Source organism: Eurosta solidaginis, chromosome 3 (genome assembly GCF_040869045.1).
Source record: "Eurosta solidaginis isolate ZX-2024a chromosome 3, ASM4086904v1, whole genome shotgun sequence".
Taxonomy (NCBI): domain Eukaryota; kingdom Metazoa; phylum Arthropoda; class Insecta; order Diptera; family Tephritidae; genus Eurosta; species Eurosta solidaginis.
This window is the reverse complement of record NC_090321.1, coordinates 164,211,155-164,228,144: the sequence shown is the minus strand read 5'-3', so window position 1 is coordinate 164,228,144 and position 16,990 is coordinate 164,211,155. Positions and strand designations below refer to the sequence as shown.

Genomic DNA, 16,990 nt, shown 5'->3' with positions numbered 1-16,990 from the left:
TGATATGAGGTATATTTACAGTGCCTTTAGTTTACATCGTAAACGAACACGAATTTCAGTTCATTTTGGGCACTTTCAGAGAACACAATTTTTGTAGATATGTTGCAAACATGTTTCCTTCAATTAAGTCACAGAAATTTTGTTTTATGAATGACAAGTTGGAAAAAGGAAGGACATCTTAAATTATTTTTTACACTTCAACATACTTATTTTATTCACAATCCATACTTTAAAATGTTAAAGAACTGCGAGATAGACGAATAACCACGTTGAGTAACAAAAAATATGTCTGCTCAGCAATTTGACGTAAAACTCCAACCGTTGAGTGGATCGTGACTACTCAACTTCAGAAAGCTTTCACGCAGCGACTACTCAACATTTGTGTTTCCTGAAAGCGCCCATTGGTCGTATAATTGCTTTATTGTTGTTGTTGTAGAATCTTTTTATCTTACTGAGCAGGGAAGTCCGATTAAAAATTCTCGTCAAGATCATTGAACAACAGTTCCAATATATGTGCTGTTTAAACAGGGTTAGACTAAAGTAATTGAGATAGATGAGAACGAAAAGTCCCAATTAAAATGGCAAAACGCTGAAACCTGCTTTGTTTTCACAGAAAATTTGAAAAAGGTTAGAAAACCGTTCCAAAGTACATTAATAAGCTTAGTTTGTTTAAAAGAGAAAGTGCTTTATGTTGTGCGATGAGTTTCCACGTGGCTGAATTTCGTCTGATCTATCCTCAGTTTTGCCGTCCCCAAAAATTCAAAAGTTTTCAACTTGACGAACTTTTGTTAGTACCCTCGAATGTATGCACACCCACAACTATATTTTATTGTTCGTATGTACAAATAACTTAATCAAAATTTTTGCTCATTCACTAATACATGTACATATTACTAATACATACATACATATATTGTATGTAATATATCTGGAACTATAACAGTTAATTAGGAGTTTTTATATGTAACAACATTTTATGTATCTTTTCTTTTCCAGCGATAGCAGAGAAAACCTAAACAGTGATCAACAACAACAACAGCAACAAATTGCGTATCATCAACATCAACAGCGTTTGTATCAACAACAACGACAGCAACAACAATCTCCTCCGCATTTATTGCGACAGTCTTTGATCAACCTCACTAGCGCGCACAACATTTCCAATAATATCGGCGTTTCGAACGCATCGGAAAGACAGGGCACTACTACAAGTAGAAGTGGCGCAGTAGCGCCATCGTCGTCCTCCCTTAACTACCCCAACACCAACACCAGCACATTACACAAATTCATATCCTGTAGTTGTGAATCCCTAAAATGTGCCGCTACAGCTGTAGCGGCTAAAACTTTGATAAAACGTTCGGCTCATAGTCCTGTTGAGCCAGATAGTGAATCTTTAATCGATAGTCAAAACCCTAACTTTATTGAATATAACGTTGCATATTTGGGTGCTGGACATAGTGGTGGGCATAGTGCGGGTTGTATTAGTAGCAGTATAAGTGGTGGAGGTGGTGATGATCAACGCTCATTGCAGAGCGAACATTTGTCAAGTCGTATCGGCAGTGTTTCCAAACAACATTCATACGATAGTAGTTGTAGCGGCCAGTTGCATGGTCTAACTATAACCTCAAGGGAGCGCAATAATCTGCATCAATACCAGCAGCAACAATTGGACTGTACTGCCAATTCACCACGAGCTCCTCACAGTCCCAATAGTTGTACCAATAGTAATTATAGTAATCATAGTAATATCAGTGGCGCAGCAACTGGCGTGAGCAGCGGCGTCGGAGGTGGTGGTGGTGGAAGCGTAGGTGGTGTAGAAGGAGACGGAGGCCCATCCACTATATGTGAGTCATATAAAGATTTTAATCGTTACGCGACCATCAATACAAATAGCACATGTTATGGCAACAATTTTAATGATGACTTCAAACATATACTAGTGCAGAATTTCAGCAATTCCGATCCAATAACACGCCACAACGTTCCAGGCAGTGCAGGTGGCATTAGTGGTACGTACGGTTCGCCTCTCAAACCACATTACAGTGATTGTAATATTTATGCTAAACAACAAGCTGAATATTTTTCGAATTTAAAAAGTGATTTTGATCGTCATACTCATCACGGTGATAAACAACAGTTAGTCAATAAGACATATATATTCAAGTGTCTCGCCAATAGTCCTTCATTTCTTAGATCGAATAAGATCAAGGAACAATCGAAAAAGCTACGAAAGTTGTCGTTAAAAAATCGGACAGGAAAAAAGAAAGCTTCAATTATAAGTAAATCGAATGCGGTTTCGGATAATTCTCTGCATCCAGGAGACAAATACCTCAATTTATATCTAGTCGAGAAGAAAAACTCCCAACAACAGCAGCAGCAATATCAACATCATCAACAGCAGTTGCAGCAACAACAATATACAGGGACAACGGATACATCTCACAGTGGAACGAATTTGCGACCATTAAGTTCACCACCATTAGTGTCTGGTAGAAAACAGCAGCAACAATCTCGAGATCAACAATCAGCCGTTGCATCGTTAAGCAGGAATCTACAACTGCAGTCACAACAACAACAACAGCAGCAGTGCATCGTTAATGGTTCGGTACGAACGCATCCCACATATCGACATCCGTCTTCAATAAAACGTCGTTCGCACGATCATAGCGATACATTAACGCCAACAGCAATAACACATATAAATCCAAAGATCACATCCAACAAAAATAGCAAAAACTGCAATCTGAACAACAACGGTAATAAGTTCAGTGTTAGCACGAATTCGTGCAACAAACTGCACGTGTCCGCATCGGGAACACAACCTTATGCTATATCGCCCAAGAGTTCGGTATCGAGCAATGGGCATTTGAATAAATATTGTCTTATGGACATAAGTCGTCGTCGAAAAGCGGCATTCAATCGTCAACTTAGCGCACCAACTGATTATACACATTCTTCCAATAATAACAACGGGAACGGGGGCTCACATTCAGCTAACGAGGGGGCTTGCGAATCTACATCGACAGTAGGTAGTGCGGGCGTAGGATCGGTGACGGCAAAAACGTCTGTATCGTTGCAGAATTCCGTTCTTATAAAGCCAACATCAACGTCAAATTCGTGCACTAATAGTTTCAGTCGCCGGCATATAAAACGTCAGAAGAATAACAAACTAAACGAGAGGTAAGTATTATTATATTAATATGTTTGATTTTCCATTGTTACGGTCGAGACACTTTATGCAAAACTTTTATAATTTCAAAGAAAACTGTCAAAGTAATTATTGGGTTATTATTCCCATAGAATATTATAAGAACTACGATCGCGATATTACAAAATTTAAAAATTGTGGGAAACCCATTTCCGTACCATACACTGTAAAATTTTCCCACTTAACTGACTAAAACCGTCTTACCATATCTAAATTTGAAAAGTTTCCTATAGATACTGTGTTCTAAGAAAAAGCACTTCTTAGCCCTTTCTGATTTATTATCAATTTAAAATGTTACGGTCGCGGCATGATTAGTTGTTATATACAAACAATTAAGGAAGGCTAAGTTCGGGTGTAACCGAATATTACATACTCAGCTGAGAGCTATGGAGACAAAATAAGGGAAAATCACCATGTTAGAAAATGAACCTAGGGTAACGGGAATGTGTTTGTATGACATGTGTATCAAATGGAAGGTATTAAAGAGTATTTTAAGAGGGAGTGGGCCATAGTTGTATTGGTGGACGCCATTTAGGGATATCGCCATAAAGGTGGACAAGGGCTGACTCTAGAATTTGTTTGTACGATATGGGTATCAAATGAAAGGTGTTAATGAGTATTTTAAAAGGGAGTGGGCCTTAGTTCTATAGGTGGAAGCCTTTTCGAGATATTGCCATAAAGGTGGACCAGGGGTGACTCTAGAATTTGTTTGTACGATATGGGTATCAAATGAAAGGTGATAATGAGTATTTTAAAAGGGAGTGGTGGTAGTTGTATATGTGAAGATATCGACCAAAATTTGGACCAGGGTGACCCAGAGCATCATCTGCCTGGTACCGCTAATTTATTTATATATGTAATTCCACGAACAGTATTCCTGCCAAGATTCCAAGGGCTTTTGATTTCGCCCTGCAGAAATTTTTCCTTTTCTTCTACTTAATATGGTAGGTGTCACACCCATTTTACGGTTTTTTCTAAAGTTATATTTTGCGTCAATAAACCAATCCAATTACCATGTTTCATCCCTTTTTTCGTATTTGGTATAGAATTATGGCATTTTTTTTTAATTTTTCGTAATTTTCGATATCGAAAAAGTGGGCGGGGTCGTAGTCGGATTTCGGCCATTTTTTATACCAATACAAAGTGATTTCAGATAAGTACGTGAACTAAGTTTAATAAGATATATCGATTTTTGCTCAAGTTATCGTGTTAACGGCCGAGCGGAAGGACAGACGGTCGACTGTGCATAAAAACTGGGCGTGGCTTCAGCCGAATTAAAAGCGATGTCCTTACCAAATTTCGAAAGCATTGGTAAATTTTTGTTCGACTTATGGCATTAAAAGTATTCTAGACAAATTAAATGAAAAAGGGCGGAGCCACGCCCATTTTGAAATTTTCTTTTATTTTTGTATTTTCTTGCACCATATCATTACTGGAGTTGAATGTTGACATAATTTACATATATTCTGTAAAGATATTAAATTTTTTGTTAAAATTTGACACAACAATTTTTTTTTTTAAGTGGACGTGGTCGTTCTCCGATTGTGCTAACTTTTATTAGGCATACATATAGTAATAGGAGTAAGGTTCCTGCCAAATATCATCTTCATTATATCTTCAACGACTACCAAATTACAGCGTGGCATCGCCAATTAAAAAAATTTATCCCAATTTCCTCTTACAATAAAACTTTGGGAAGTGAAATATCATTGAGACAAAACTAAGATATAGCTTAGTATTCTAGTATACGACCCTTTTAAACATCCTGTCTTTTTTAAAGTTTCTCCTTCTAAATGTGGGTGGTGCAACGCCCATATTACAACATTTTTTTGGAATTCATATTTTGCGTCATAAAGCCAATCCACCTTACCAAATTTCATTAGCTTAGCGCTATTCGTTTTTGAATTATCCCATTTCTTCCATTTTTCTAAAATTTCGATATCGCTCACTTTCAATACCAATTTTTTTTGGATCCAGATAAGCCCGTATACCGAAAGATATCTCAATTATTTGCTCGATTGCTATCGATTAAACGGACGGACAGACGGATGGACAAATTCGTATTCGATACTTATGATTTTGTTACATATTACATACATATACAAACATTTATCCAATCAAAGTTAAAAAATGTTTACGAAAATTCCTCTTATTGGTAACCTTCTACTAACGTTCGAATCACTAAGCTGTTGAATAAATAACTCCACTATTCAATAATGCAAAATGGCCTTTATTAAAGTATTCACAATAACATTTATACTTCGCAACTTATAGCTTGCGTAAATCAAACTGATTGTCGTGCCTCTACTATTGCTGCCTTTTATATACTGTGATTTCTCGTTCGCATACTTCTAGGCGCTTCCAGAATTTACTTAGTTACGTATATAGCTTCTCATATGCGCGTGTATATATGAGTGACACTTCCACAGATAATTGCCTACTTTTGGGAGCATCTCAGATAAGATATATGCATGTGTTTGTGCGTCTCTTCTCCGCTGCTCGTATGGAAATATGGGTAGACATAATAATTGATTTGTTGATGTGCATACGAGTCACTTAGTATCGGCTTAGAGATGATAGTACCCCTTAGTGTTGCTAGTATTCGTCACACTGCCCTCCCCCTAAGCCTGATCGTCCCGATCAGACAAATTTCCTGATCCAAACGCCACTAGCATCTCCAAATGTATTACTCTTCTACTTCGTGGTTTCCCAATGGTTTGTATGCGGTTGATGGTGTCACTGATCTTCTTCACAATTTGTACGAGCCTTCCCAACTGCACCGAAATTTGGATGGAACACCTTTCTGCCGGTGAGGGTTGTATAACAGTACCAAATCTCCCTCCAAGAAACCTTCCGAATTATTGTTCTCATCGTACCTGCGTTTCATCTTACTACTCATTATCCTGGATCGTTCCCTCGCACTCTGTTGTTTGGCCAATGAAGAACTACTTCGCAGAGCTTGATCTTGACGGATTGACTTTGCATCATCAGTATCGTCTTGACGTTTCACAAGAGTAGTGCGCGCTGGCTTGAAACCACCCTTGCTTTCTTTATGGAAAGTTCTTTCAGTCGTTTTAGTACGTCCATTAGGGTTTGCCAATGCCAGTGTTTTATCGCAGGTACCTTTGGTTTTGATAAATTTGGCCCATTCGTTCCATCAACCCTTGGCCGATCTGCTGCCTTTGACTTTTTTGGTTTTTGTCGAATCTCTTTCACCAGCACTCGATTACTGCTGAACCCTTTTTCCAAACTGAAGTTTAGTGGCACATCCTGGTTCTCATAACGCATCACCCTTCTCTGCATATCGATCTTGATATCATGGTCAACCAAGAAGTCCACTCCCAATATGACTTCATCAGCGATCTCCGCCACAACGAATTTGTGTAAAACTGTGACCTTTCCAATTAAGACTTCACATATCACTTCTCCCTGGACTTGGTTATACTCGCCAGTGACCGTACGCAACTTTGGTCCAGGTAACGGTTTTACTCTCCTCTTGACCAAGTCAGATCGGATTAAGGAATGAGATGCGCCCGTATCTACAGTCAGTACACTCAGAGAAAAAATCGTTCTAAAACGAACGAAACAAGTTCAAAATTAAGAACATTCGTTGACAAAAGTCTGTTGAGTACGTTTTTTTTAACTCGTGACCGATGGGATTGTTTTTAGAACGGTTTTTCCAAGCACACTGTTCGTATTTTATGACCACTTTGGTATTGATGTGTGAACCTTCTGTGCTCATTTCAAGCGCTACTTGGGCTTGATGCAAGATTTTCCGTTCTTACTCTTAGAGAACGATTGGTTCGATTGGTGGTCGATTTAACATTTTGCGGTCTCAATTCAAGAACGGGTTTTGCTTGATCTTTGCCGGGAGGGGGGGGGGGGGAGGTGTGTGTGGAGTGGGAAGGCAATTTTTCCAGTTAGTACCCATTTATTTATTTCTTTTATTAATAATAATTTTTTGTAATTAATAAAAAATATTAATAACAAAAAAAAACTATTATTAAGGACGAAAAGATGACAAAAACGCATAATATGCATTTTTTTCATGTCTTTCTCTTATTGAGAAATTCTTCTTTTTATTGATGCAATCTGAATATATACTTAAAATATTTCATAACAAGTTTGAGAATTAGCTGTGCATATATGAGTGGAACTGAACGAAAAATAAGAGTTAAAAAATAGAATATAAAAAAATTGTTTTAAAAAACCTCAGCGTTCGACGGTGATCGAACTCGCGCCACACGTGGCAATGGCGGTTTAAAAAATATCTCCCCATTTCCTCTTACAAAAAAGCTTGATAAGTGAAATATCATCGATTCAAAACTATTTTTTCCTAAGTTATAGATACGACCCTTTTAAACTTGTTTTATATCTAAGTTGCCGTGGTCTTTAACCGATCCCGTCCATTTCTACTAGAAATATTTTCTGCTATAAAGAAAATATGTGTACACAATTTCACTTCGCAACTGATAGCGCGTTGAAAACAAACTGATTGCTCATGCCTCAGCAGGTGCTGCTTTATACTCTTCAGTTTCCTCGTTCGCATATTTCTAGGCGTTTCTTCTTCTAGAACTAGGCTGAAGTTTGCATACTTTTGTGAGTATCTCAGAAATATGCATGTGTATGTGTGAGAACTACTTTGCTGATGATTGCAAACTTTTGTGAGTATCTCTCCGCTGCTGTATGTACATATGTGTAGACATAATGATTGATTTGTTTATGTAGATACAAGCGACTGCTTAGTATCGACTTAGAGATGATAATATCCCTTATTGTTGCTAATATTCGTCACAATATGCTAATTTTTCTTCGAGTTATGTCCCCCGAAACATAGAAAATTGTTTAGTCATAATATATAATAGTGGACGTGATCCTTAACCGATTTCGTTAATTTTTCTTCAAAGCATTCTTTATAGTAAAGGAAACCTCTCTGCCGAATTTTGTTACGATAGGTTTAACGATTTTTGATTTATGATTAATAATATTTGTAAAATTGATTTTATCACAAGTGGGCGGTGCCACGCCCGTTTTAAAATTTTTTTTTCAAATTTTTATCAAGACTAATATCAGTCAACACGTCAAATTTCAACATTCTAGGTGCATTATTTATTAAATAATCAGGTTTTTTGTGTTTTCCAAAATGTTATATATTGTGACGAATATTAGCAATACTAAGGGATACTATCATCTCTAAGCCAATACTAAGCAGTGACTTGTATGCACATCAACAAATCAATCATTATGTCTATACATATGTCCATATAAGCAGCGGAGAGAAATGCACAAACACATGCATATATCTGAGATACTCCCAAAAGTAGGCAATCATCTGTGGAAGTATCACTCGCATATACACGCGCGTATGGCTATGCGAGAAGCAATAATAATCGTGCATCTGCAGTTATAGCTGATAAATGAGTAGTAAATTCTAGAAATAGAAACTCCTAGAAGTATGCGAACGAGACATCACAGAGTATAAAAGGACTTAAAGCTGAGTAAGAAGTAATCCGTTTTATTTAAGCACGCTATCTATTGAGAAGTAGAAGTGTTATTGTGAAAGTAGCCTAATAAAGACCATTTTGCATTATTGAATATTGGAGGTTGCAAAAAAGCGGAATTTCCCTAAATTCGTTACAATATATAAAAAGTGGGGGTGGTTCTCATCATCGCTTATTTTCAATACCAATCTATTCGGGGTCCAGATAAGCTCGTGTACAAAATATGGTGAAGAGATCTCAATATTTACTCAAGTTATCGTGTTAACGGGCAGACGGACGGACGGACGGACTGATGATTTTGATATATGGAAGTCTATATCTATCTCGATTCCTTTATACCTGTACAACCAACCGCTACCCAATCAGATTTAATATACTCTGTGTGCAAAGATCTCTGAGTATAAAAATTAAATAAAGAAAAGCGAAGGAAAAAAGAAAGGGAAAGAAAAGAAATTAAAAATAGAAAAGAACAAGGAAAGAAATTCGTTATGGAAATATATAGTCACCCCGGGAAGAGCAAATGAGTGGCGTGGAGCTCGGTCTCATACGAGGTTTGAGGCTAAAGTAGCTATATTAGCATATTTTTACCACTTTTACAACACAATACCGTGTGTGATGCAATTGGTGGTGGTAATGTATAGGCGTAGTAAGAATAGTGGCTAGTTTGATGAAGAATTCTACAGTATGTAAAATAGTTTCAGTCATAGCCACAAGCTGTTTACTTGAGAGTATGTCACCCCCAGGCGCCGACGTGGTGTGTTGGTAGCGTGCTCCTCCTTCCACATCAAATGTCCTGGGTTAAAGTTCCGTGGAAAGCAATATAAAAAAATTGGAAAGAAGTTGAAATATTTATTTTATTTATTATTTATGTCAATCTCACTACAGTGACATAATCCCAAATGTTTTACTTGAGATTATGCCACTGCTTATAAGGTGTCGTAATCTGTTTTCGGATGGTGTCACACTTGAGACCAAGGTTAGGTTAGGTTGAACTGGCGGGTCCGTGAGGACCTCACATAGTCTGATGGAGTCCGTAGCATTACCAGAAGTTCGTTTTAACGACCAAACTAAAACCCCTACCAAAAACCAGGACCTATGTTATAAAATAACTCCGTCCTCTTGGCAAATACGAGAAGCTTCCCAGGACTTAAGCCACTTGCTGCTTCTAGATCTGACAGCTGTATCACTCCTAATAGCCGGAGTCTTAGCCTGGCAAGTGCAGGGCATGAGAACATACAGAACATGCGCGATCGTTTCCTTCTCCAACCCGCACTTCCTACATCTGCTATCACTGACCAAGCCTAATTTAAAGGCATGTGACGCCAGAAGGCTGTGTCCAGTCAGAATACCCGTCATGAGTCTAAATTCCTCTATTTTTAATGATAGAAGCAACTTTGTTAGTCTAAGGTTGTAAGGCCTACACATAATCTTCGACACTTTACAGCCCCGCGCTTGAACCCACACCTTTCCCGCTTGGTCGATCATGTGCACCTCTCGCCTTCGCTTAATCTCGCCCAGTCTAATTGGGACGTCTAGGGAGCAAGCTTCAAGGGATGCGCCCTTTTAGCTGGTTCATCCGCTTTTTCATTCCCATCTATTCCCATATGTCCTGGGACCCAATATAGATGTATGCTTCTCCCTGTCCCGATTCTCTCCAGAGACTGCTTACACTCTAATACGCATTTAGATGCTGTGCTATGCGAGATTATTGCCTTAATTGTTGCTTGACTGTCAATATAAAAGCTAACACGCTTGCAGCTTAAGCTATTCTCTTCCAGGGTTTCTACTGCTTTGGGTACGGCTAATATTTCCGGCAGCCTGTAGGATCTACTTATTTCCGGATCAGCAAAGTATACCGCAGACCCTACTCCTTCCACTACTTTGGAACCATCTGTGTACACATGTATCGCCTCGTCCGCCATTTGTGCACCCTTGCGCCAACCGTCCACCTCTATTGTGGCCTTAAGATCTCCCTCGAAGCGCAGATAGGGAATCATATAGTATGTTCGTCTTGTGATTGATGACGCTATACTACTATGGCCATATGGTCGGCGCTCAAGCTGCCCCGAGGCACCGAGCCTGGTTGCAGTTCTTAATGCTATGTTCTTTGCTAGCAGGTCTACAGGTGGAATGTGCAGAATGACATTCAGTCCAGCCGTTGGGGTTGTTTTCAGGGCTCCCGTAATGTTAAGCATCGATAGTCTGCATACCCCCTCTAATTTTTTGAGGTATGTTTTTTTGTGTGGCTTTCCACCAAACAAGAACTCCATAGTATAGAATAGGGCTTACAATCGCTGTAAAAGCCCAATGAGAAAGAGAGGGCGATAAGCCCCACGTACACCCCAGAATTCTTTTACATGAATAAAGTGTTGTTGAGGCCTTCTTCACCATCTCCTCCACGTTGAGCTTCCATGACAGCTTACTGTCTAGGATGATTCCTAGATATTTTGTGCAAGGTTTCTCCTGTAAGGTCACCCCTCCTAACTTAGGCCTGGTCCAATTTGGGACCTTGTACCTCTTTGTAAACAAGACCATATCCGTCTTCTCCACTTTGACTTTCAACCCTACATTAGATGCACAGGTATGAATATCCCGAAGCGCCCGATCCACCAAAGAACTAATCGTTGGACGGCACTTTCCACTTATGACAATTGCAACGTCATCTGCGCAAGCCGTAAGTTTTACGGGTCCCTCATCGAATCGCCTGAGCAGTTGGTTGATGACCAGCGTCAACAGCAGAGGTGATAGCACTCCTCCCTGCGGCGTGCCCCTGGCCACTGATTTCGTGGCCTCGTACAATCCCCATTGTGATGTAATCTTCCTGCAATTTAACATGCAGCCGATCCATCTGGTTAAGGCTGGATGTACTTTAATGTAATTAAGACCATCCATAATCGCCCATTTAAAAACATTATTGAAAGCCCCGGCAATGTCCAAGAAGACTCCTAGAGCATATTCCTTATATTCCAGGGCTTTCTCTATGCTTATTACCACCCTATGCAATGCGGTGTCTACCGACTTGCCTTAGGTGTACGCATGCTGTGTTGTGGAGAGCAGCTTTTCATCCACATTGAACTGTACACATCTATCAGCCTATCAAAGGTTTTGAGCAGAAATGATGTTAAGCTAATGGGTCTATAGTCTTTGGGATACACGTGACCGATCTTCCCCGCCTTTGGTAGTAAAGCTTCACGAGCAGTTCTCCAAGAGTGAGGTGCATGATTCAGTCTTATACACTCATCGAATATTATTTTAAGCCATTCCACGACCGCCCTACTTGAAACTTGTAGCATGGCCGGGAATATACCATCTGGGCCCGGCGATTTAAACTTAGAGAACGTCTTCACTGCCCATTCGATCTTGGTATCGGTTACCAAGCCCGGTACTACCCGCTCTGTGATCGAAGTGTGAGTGATGACTGCTGGCTCTTCTAAACCGTCTCCCGATGGAAAATGTGTGTCGAAAAGCTCCTCAAGGCATTCCTCACTATTACGTAACCATTCCCCCTTCTCTTTACTTATTAGTCCCTGGACTATGTTTCCCCTTCCTAGGACTTTTTCAACCGTGCTTTTTCGCTGGAGCCCTCTATGTCCGTACAGAAACTTTTCCATAAGATTCTCTTCGCCAAGGAGCTTTGTTAAACGCAGTCATAAGCGTCCTTGTTAGGAATTCATTCGATTCCTCCAGTTCCTCCACATTGGCAACCTCTTTGGGTTGTTCCAGTTTTATTTCTGAAATTTAGTTCAGTTCGTTGCCCTAAGATTTCTAAAGGTTCCTTCCTTCTCTACCCTCTTTAGGGGGATGTTGAAGCTGATATACGCATGGTCGGAGAAGGATGGTCTATCAGAGCCATCCAATCATACCTTCATATATCACGCTCGGAGCTCAATGTAATATCCATAACATTGCTGGATGTTGGACCAATGTTTGTAGGGACATTTCCCCTGTTGGCTATCTGCAAATTGGTTTGCAGGATGTAGCAAAATAGAGATTCGCCTCTCTCGTTCGTATCTGCTCCTCCCCACGCATTGTGTTGCGCATTTCCATCTGCGCCTATGACCAACCGCCCTTTGCGCCCTTCCTCCTGTACCAGCCTTTTGCACTCCATCGGTGGAACCTCCACAGCATGGGCCATGTAGCAGAATGCCAGGATAAATGCCTGCTTGTTTTTTTGGTCAACAGCCACCACTACGAGGTCCTCAGTAGTGTAATTAGGCAGCATATATGAATGAAGCTGTTTCCTTACCATTACTACAGCTCGCACCCGTCCTTCGTTTGCGCGTAGTAAACGCCAAACCCGCGCGCGCTAAGTACAGAAACCTTTCCTCCGATGAGAGCCACGGCTCCTGGATCAGCGCCACCTCAAACGAACCCTCCTCAAGGGTTAGAAGGAGTTCGCTCGACGCCACTTTACTGTGTTGGAGGTTTAACTGTAGGACTCGCAGCACCATTGGGCTGTTTTTCCCCCTCCAGCTCCTTCATCATGGCGTCGTCGTCCTCCCATTGCCCTTTTGGTTTAGAGTATTCGAGGCGCCCTTCAGCCGCTCTTAACTGTTGTGCCGGGTGTTCCTCTGTGCGAGTTACAGCACCATTTGCGGTTGGTGATCTTTCAATACCTTCGTGGTAACATCAGCTACCTCCACCTGTCTTTTTTATCTTAGGCTTTTGAGGTCCTTTTCGACTTCGCCCACCTCTAACGTGTTAGGATTTTTATCCTCGGGACTTCTTTTCCTGCATCGCATGTAAATTTTGCCTGTGCCAAAGGACATTTTCCAAGCTGCGTGTGCAATATATCCTCCGCCTGCTTGTTTATTTGGAAGATGTAGAACTGACCTTCCTCCGTATGCCGAAATACAGTAAGTACCTTCCAATCCTGTGTCAGTATGTTCGGATTCTGATTGTGCAGAAGTTGCAGTGTATCCTCCGGCTTCATCAGGCATGGTATCCATACCTTAACTTTTGGTACCGTGGGGATGTGCTCTTTCTCCACCACCTCAACCGCTCGTTCGTGCCTTGCCTTTGGAGTTTTGGAACCACTTCCTCCAGCCACCGCAAGCCCGCGATATTGTCGCACGCTATCATCTTCACACCATTATACCATCCTCCGAATCAAAGGTTGGAAGGGGCTTACTTGGTTGTTCCCGCATCATCTTAAGCATTAAGCTAATAAGCTCCCTTACTACAGATCTCCACCTTTCAGTAGTCATCTGTCCGAAAGGACTGCTACGATCAACCAGCACCACAGTCAGTGACTGCTTTGCCACATTGCTCATCTTCTCGGGAAAAGCCGAATTCTTAGTGTTATCTCCCTTTGGCACCTCCAAGAAAGCCAGAGTCTTAGCGTTATCTCCCTTTGGCTTATCTCCTACTTTCGTAGTTGGAATTTCTTAGAGCTTTGGGCCTACTTGTCTTGTATATGCGACTGCCCTGCCTCGCGGCTCTGTGACTGGGTCCTTTTTGCCTCTTAAAAGCAGGCTGGTCGCCTTCCGCCGAACGTTGCCTCTTCATTCTGCCATTCCACGCTTCTTCCTCCTCGTACCGGTTGCAGAACAGAGGGTTTCTCACAACAAACCTTTTGAATTGCCTTCGGCCTACTTCTACCGCCTCATGGGCCCATTCCAAGCGCTCGATATCCACTTCTGTTGGGTCGACCACTCCCAAGCATTGTACAATTCTTAGTGCTGCACGGTACTGCGAGAGAGCTCGTTTACTTCCTCTGCTCCGTACCCTTCTCCACTCTTCTACTCCGTTTTCATTTGTGTGCTTCTCCGACACGGAGTTCATTGAATCAGCACTACTCTCGCTCGCCGAGTCCAACGCATCGCTTAATGCGTGTTTGTAGTCCTTGGCTTGCGACTCAGTCCTCCTCTTATCATCGTCCTTATTACAATTAGGTAATGAGTCGTTCATCTTGGTCGTACGACCACTTGTCCGACAAGGCGGGCTCAACGGTCCAGTATTATATACGGAGATAGAACCGTCCGCCACAGCAGCGCCCCTTACTGTGGTAAGGCCATCAATACTTCCCGAGGTGGCCCGGTATCGGGAAGGCTTCGTGCGAATACAGCTCAAATCGTCCAATAGGCACGGTCCGCATAACACCCTTGATAGGGGGTTGGCAGTTCTTGGTCACCGACATCCCGCCGCCCTCCTATGAAGCAAAACGGTGTAGATGTCAGTCCTAAGCAGCTCCGCCTCATAGTCGGGCGCTATGGAGTTCGGCTAAGCCCTCACACCAACGAAAAAGTGCCTACCCTAGTGAGGGAGTGAGAGGTGATACCAGTTAGCTTAGTGAAGACGGGAAGAAGATTTCGGGGAGTGTTATCGGTGTTGCAGGTCCTGGTTAACACCATTAAGGTACAAGCCCGACCGTTTCGGGAAAGACTTAATATGACCGAATTTAACCTTCTAAATAATCCCGCCCCTAGTTCCATGCGGTACTTGGGATCGCCAAATCCTGGCCTGCTAAATATTTGTATGATACATTTATATTTGTTACATGATTCACCTCGGTTAGGTGAGCTTGACGATTGGGTTGCGGAAGCTGTGAAGCTGTAAAGCTTTATATTGCGTTTATCAACCCATTTAACTTATACAATTTTTTTTTGGCAAAAAACTGTCGGGGGCCGACCCCGTATAAAAGAAACGCTCCTAAAGTAGTTTGATGTTGTTTTTTCTGGTCCGATTCAATTTAAACTTTGTTGACTTATCAAGGACCGATGACAGTATAAAGACTTGTGCAATGGGCTTGCCATTTTATAATCTAAGATTTTATTTAAATATTGAATTTTTTTTACAAAACACTATCGTAGAATGAGAACATCTTAAGCATGGTAGGTAGAATTTATACTACATTGTGTACATTGAGGTCTGTAAAATATTTACCCCTACGTTACTTTGCGGATGTGAAATATATGTATACAAATTGTGATTTTGTATGTAAAAAGAAGTAAACAAAAACAATGCAAGATATGCATTCGAACTAGACAAATTTGACCATTTAACACCATTTGCTGAAAGCTTGGTTAACATTTCCTTCGATAACATCCTTAAAGTCATGTCTCTCTTTTCGTTGCATAAAATCACTCTTATTTTCTAACCATTTCTACGATAGACTTCAGTTTTCCAGATCCACGTGATCGGAGCTTTTAGCACACGCTTTTTGTTAATTCCATTTTTTTGTTAATTCCCTACGCCTTTCGAACTCCCTGCCTAGTTAAATTAGAATGCAACAAAATACACTGATTTTCAAAAAAATTACCCATTATGTCAACAACGAGTATAGCTGAAACTCTTTTCTTTAGCTTTGATTTCTACACTTTCCTCTATCTTCTGTCCCTACCCATTCTAATTGTATTCAACCAATTATAAGTCTCACAAATTAGAAACCTGATGAAATTTAAACATTTTTAAGTTAAAATAATACAAATAAATAATAAAAATATTAAGGACCGATGAAAGTGCATTGACGTGGCACGAAAGATCGATTTCATTTAAACGTTGTAGACCTTTAAAGGACCTAAATTTGCCCTACAAAGAAACTTAAATTGAAACTGAAGGTTATATGTATATGTTGTTAGTGCAAAAAAAAACTTTTCGAATCTTTAAGATAGCATTGCCGTACAGAGTTATTCTGAATCCGCTGCTCCCACAATACGATGTCAACTCGGATGCGGTTAATAAATAATTAGGAATCCCCACCCTCATATCTGAAAGAAAGCACCTTTATACCATTTTAACATGTAATTAATATCTTTAAATTGTTCTCCTCCATTTCACAGCTTTTGCATTCTTCTGGTTGTAAATATAGGCGGGTTCCATTATTTGTACGTTCACGACCACATGTTTTTTTTAACACATAATAAAAAAACACTGAAAATAAACCTAACAACATGCCATTAACCATAAAATGTGCGATATGCACAAAGGCAACATCAAAATACTGTAGAAGGAGTTTTGCCAAACACTCCAAGTGATTTCTACAATGAAAAGCTTCTCAGTGAAAATGCATCTGCTCGAAGATGCCGTTCGGAAACGGCATACAATAGGAAGTTCCCGTCCATGTAGCACGACGCAAATTGGAAGAGAAGCTCCGCCTAAATCTCCTCGAAGGCACACTCGTATGTATCGCGAAAAGTATTTCGAGTGCTGAGTGGAGTATGACCGTATCTCGACTGCCGTTTCGAAAACGCCCTGTCTCAAAAAAGTTTTCAATTACGCCCCAAATTCAGGATTTGTTTTAAAAGCGATCTATATTAGGATTCGGTTGAAGAACGCCCTA

The 16,990-nt window shown here is 40.6% G+C and overlaps 1 protein-coding gene across 10 annotated transcripts in view; it reads left to right on the top strand.

The window, feature by feature from the left end:
• Ih (hyperpolarization activated cyclic nucleotide gated potassium channel Ih) overlaps positions 1 to 16,990 on the top strand; it is a 205,384-nt gene that overhangs the window by 41,846 nt on the left and 146,548 nt on the right. For all 10 annotated transcript variants that reach the window (XM_067773685.1, XM_067773684.1, XM_067773693.1 and 7 more), the window contains one exon: positions 997 to 3,180. In XM_067773685.1, coding sequence (XP_067629786.1) covers positions 997 to 3,180 — 2,184 coding nt within the window. The remainder of the gene's footprint in view (positions 1 to 996; positions 3,181 to 16,990) is intronic.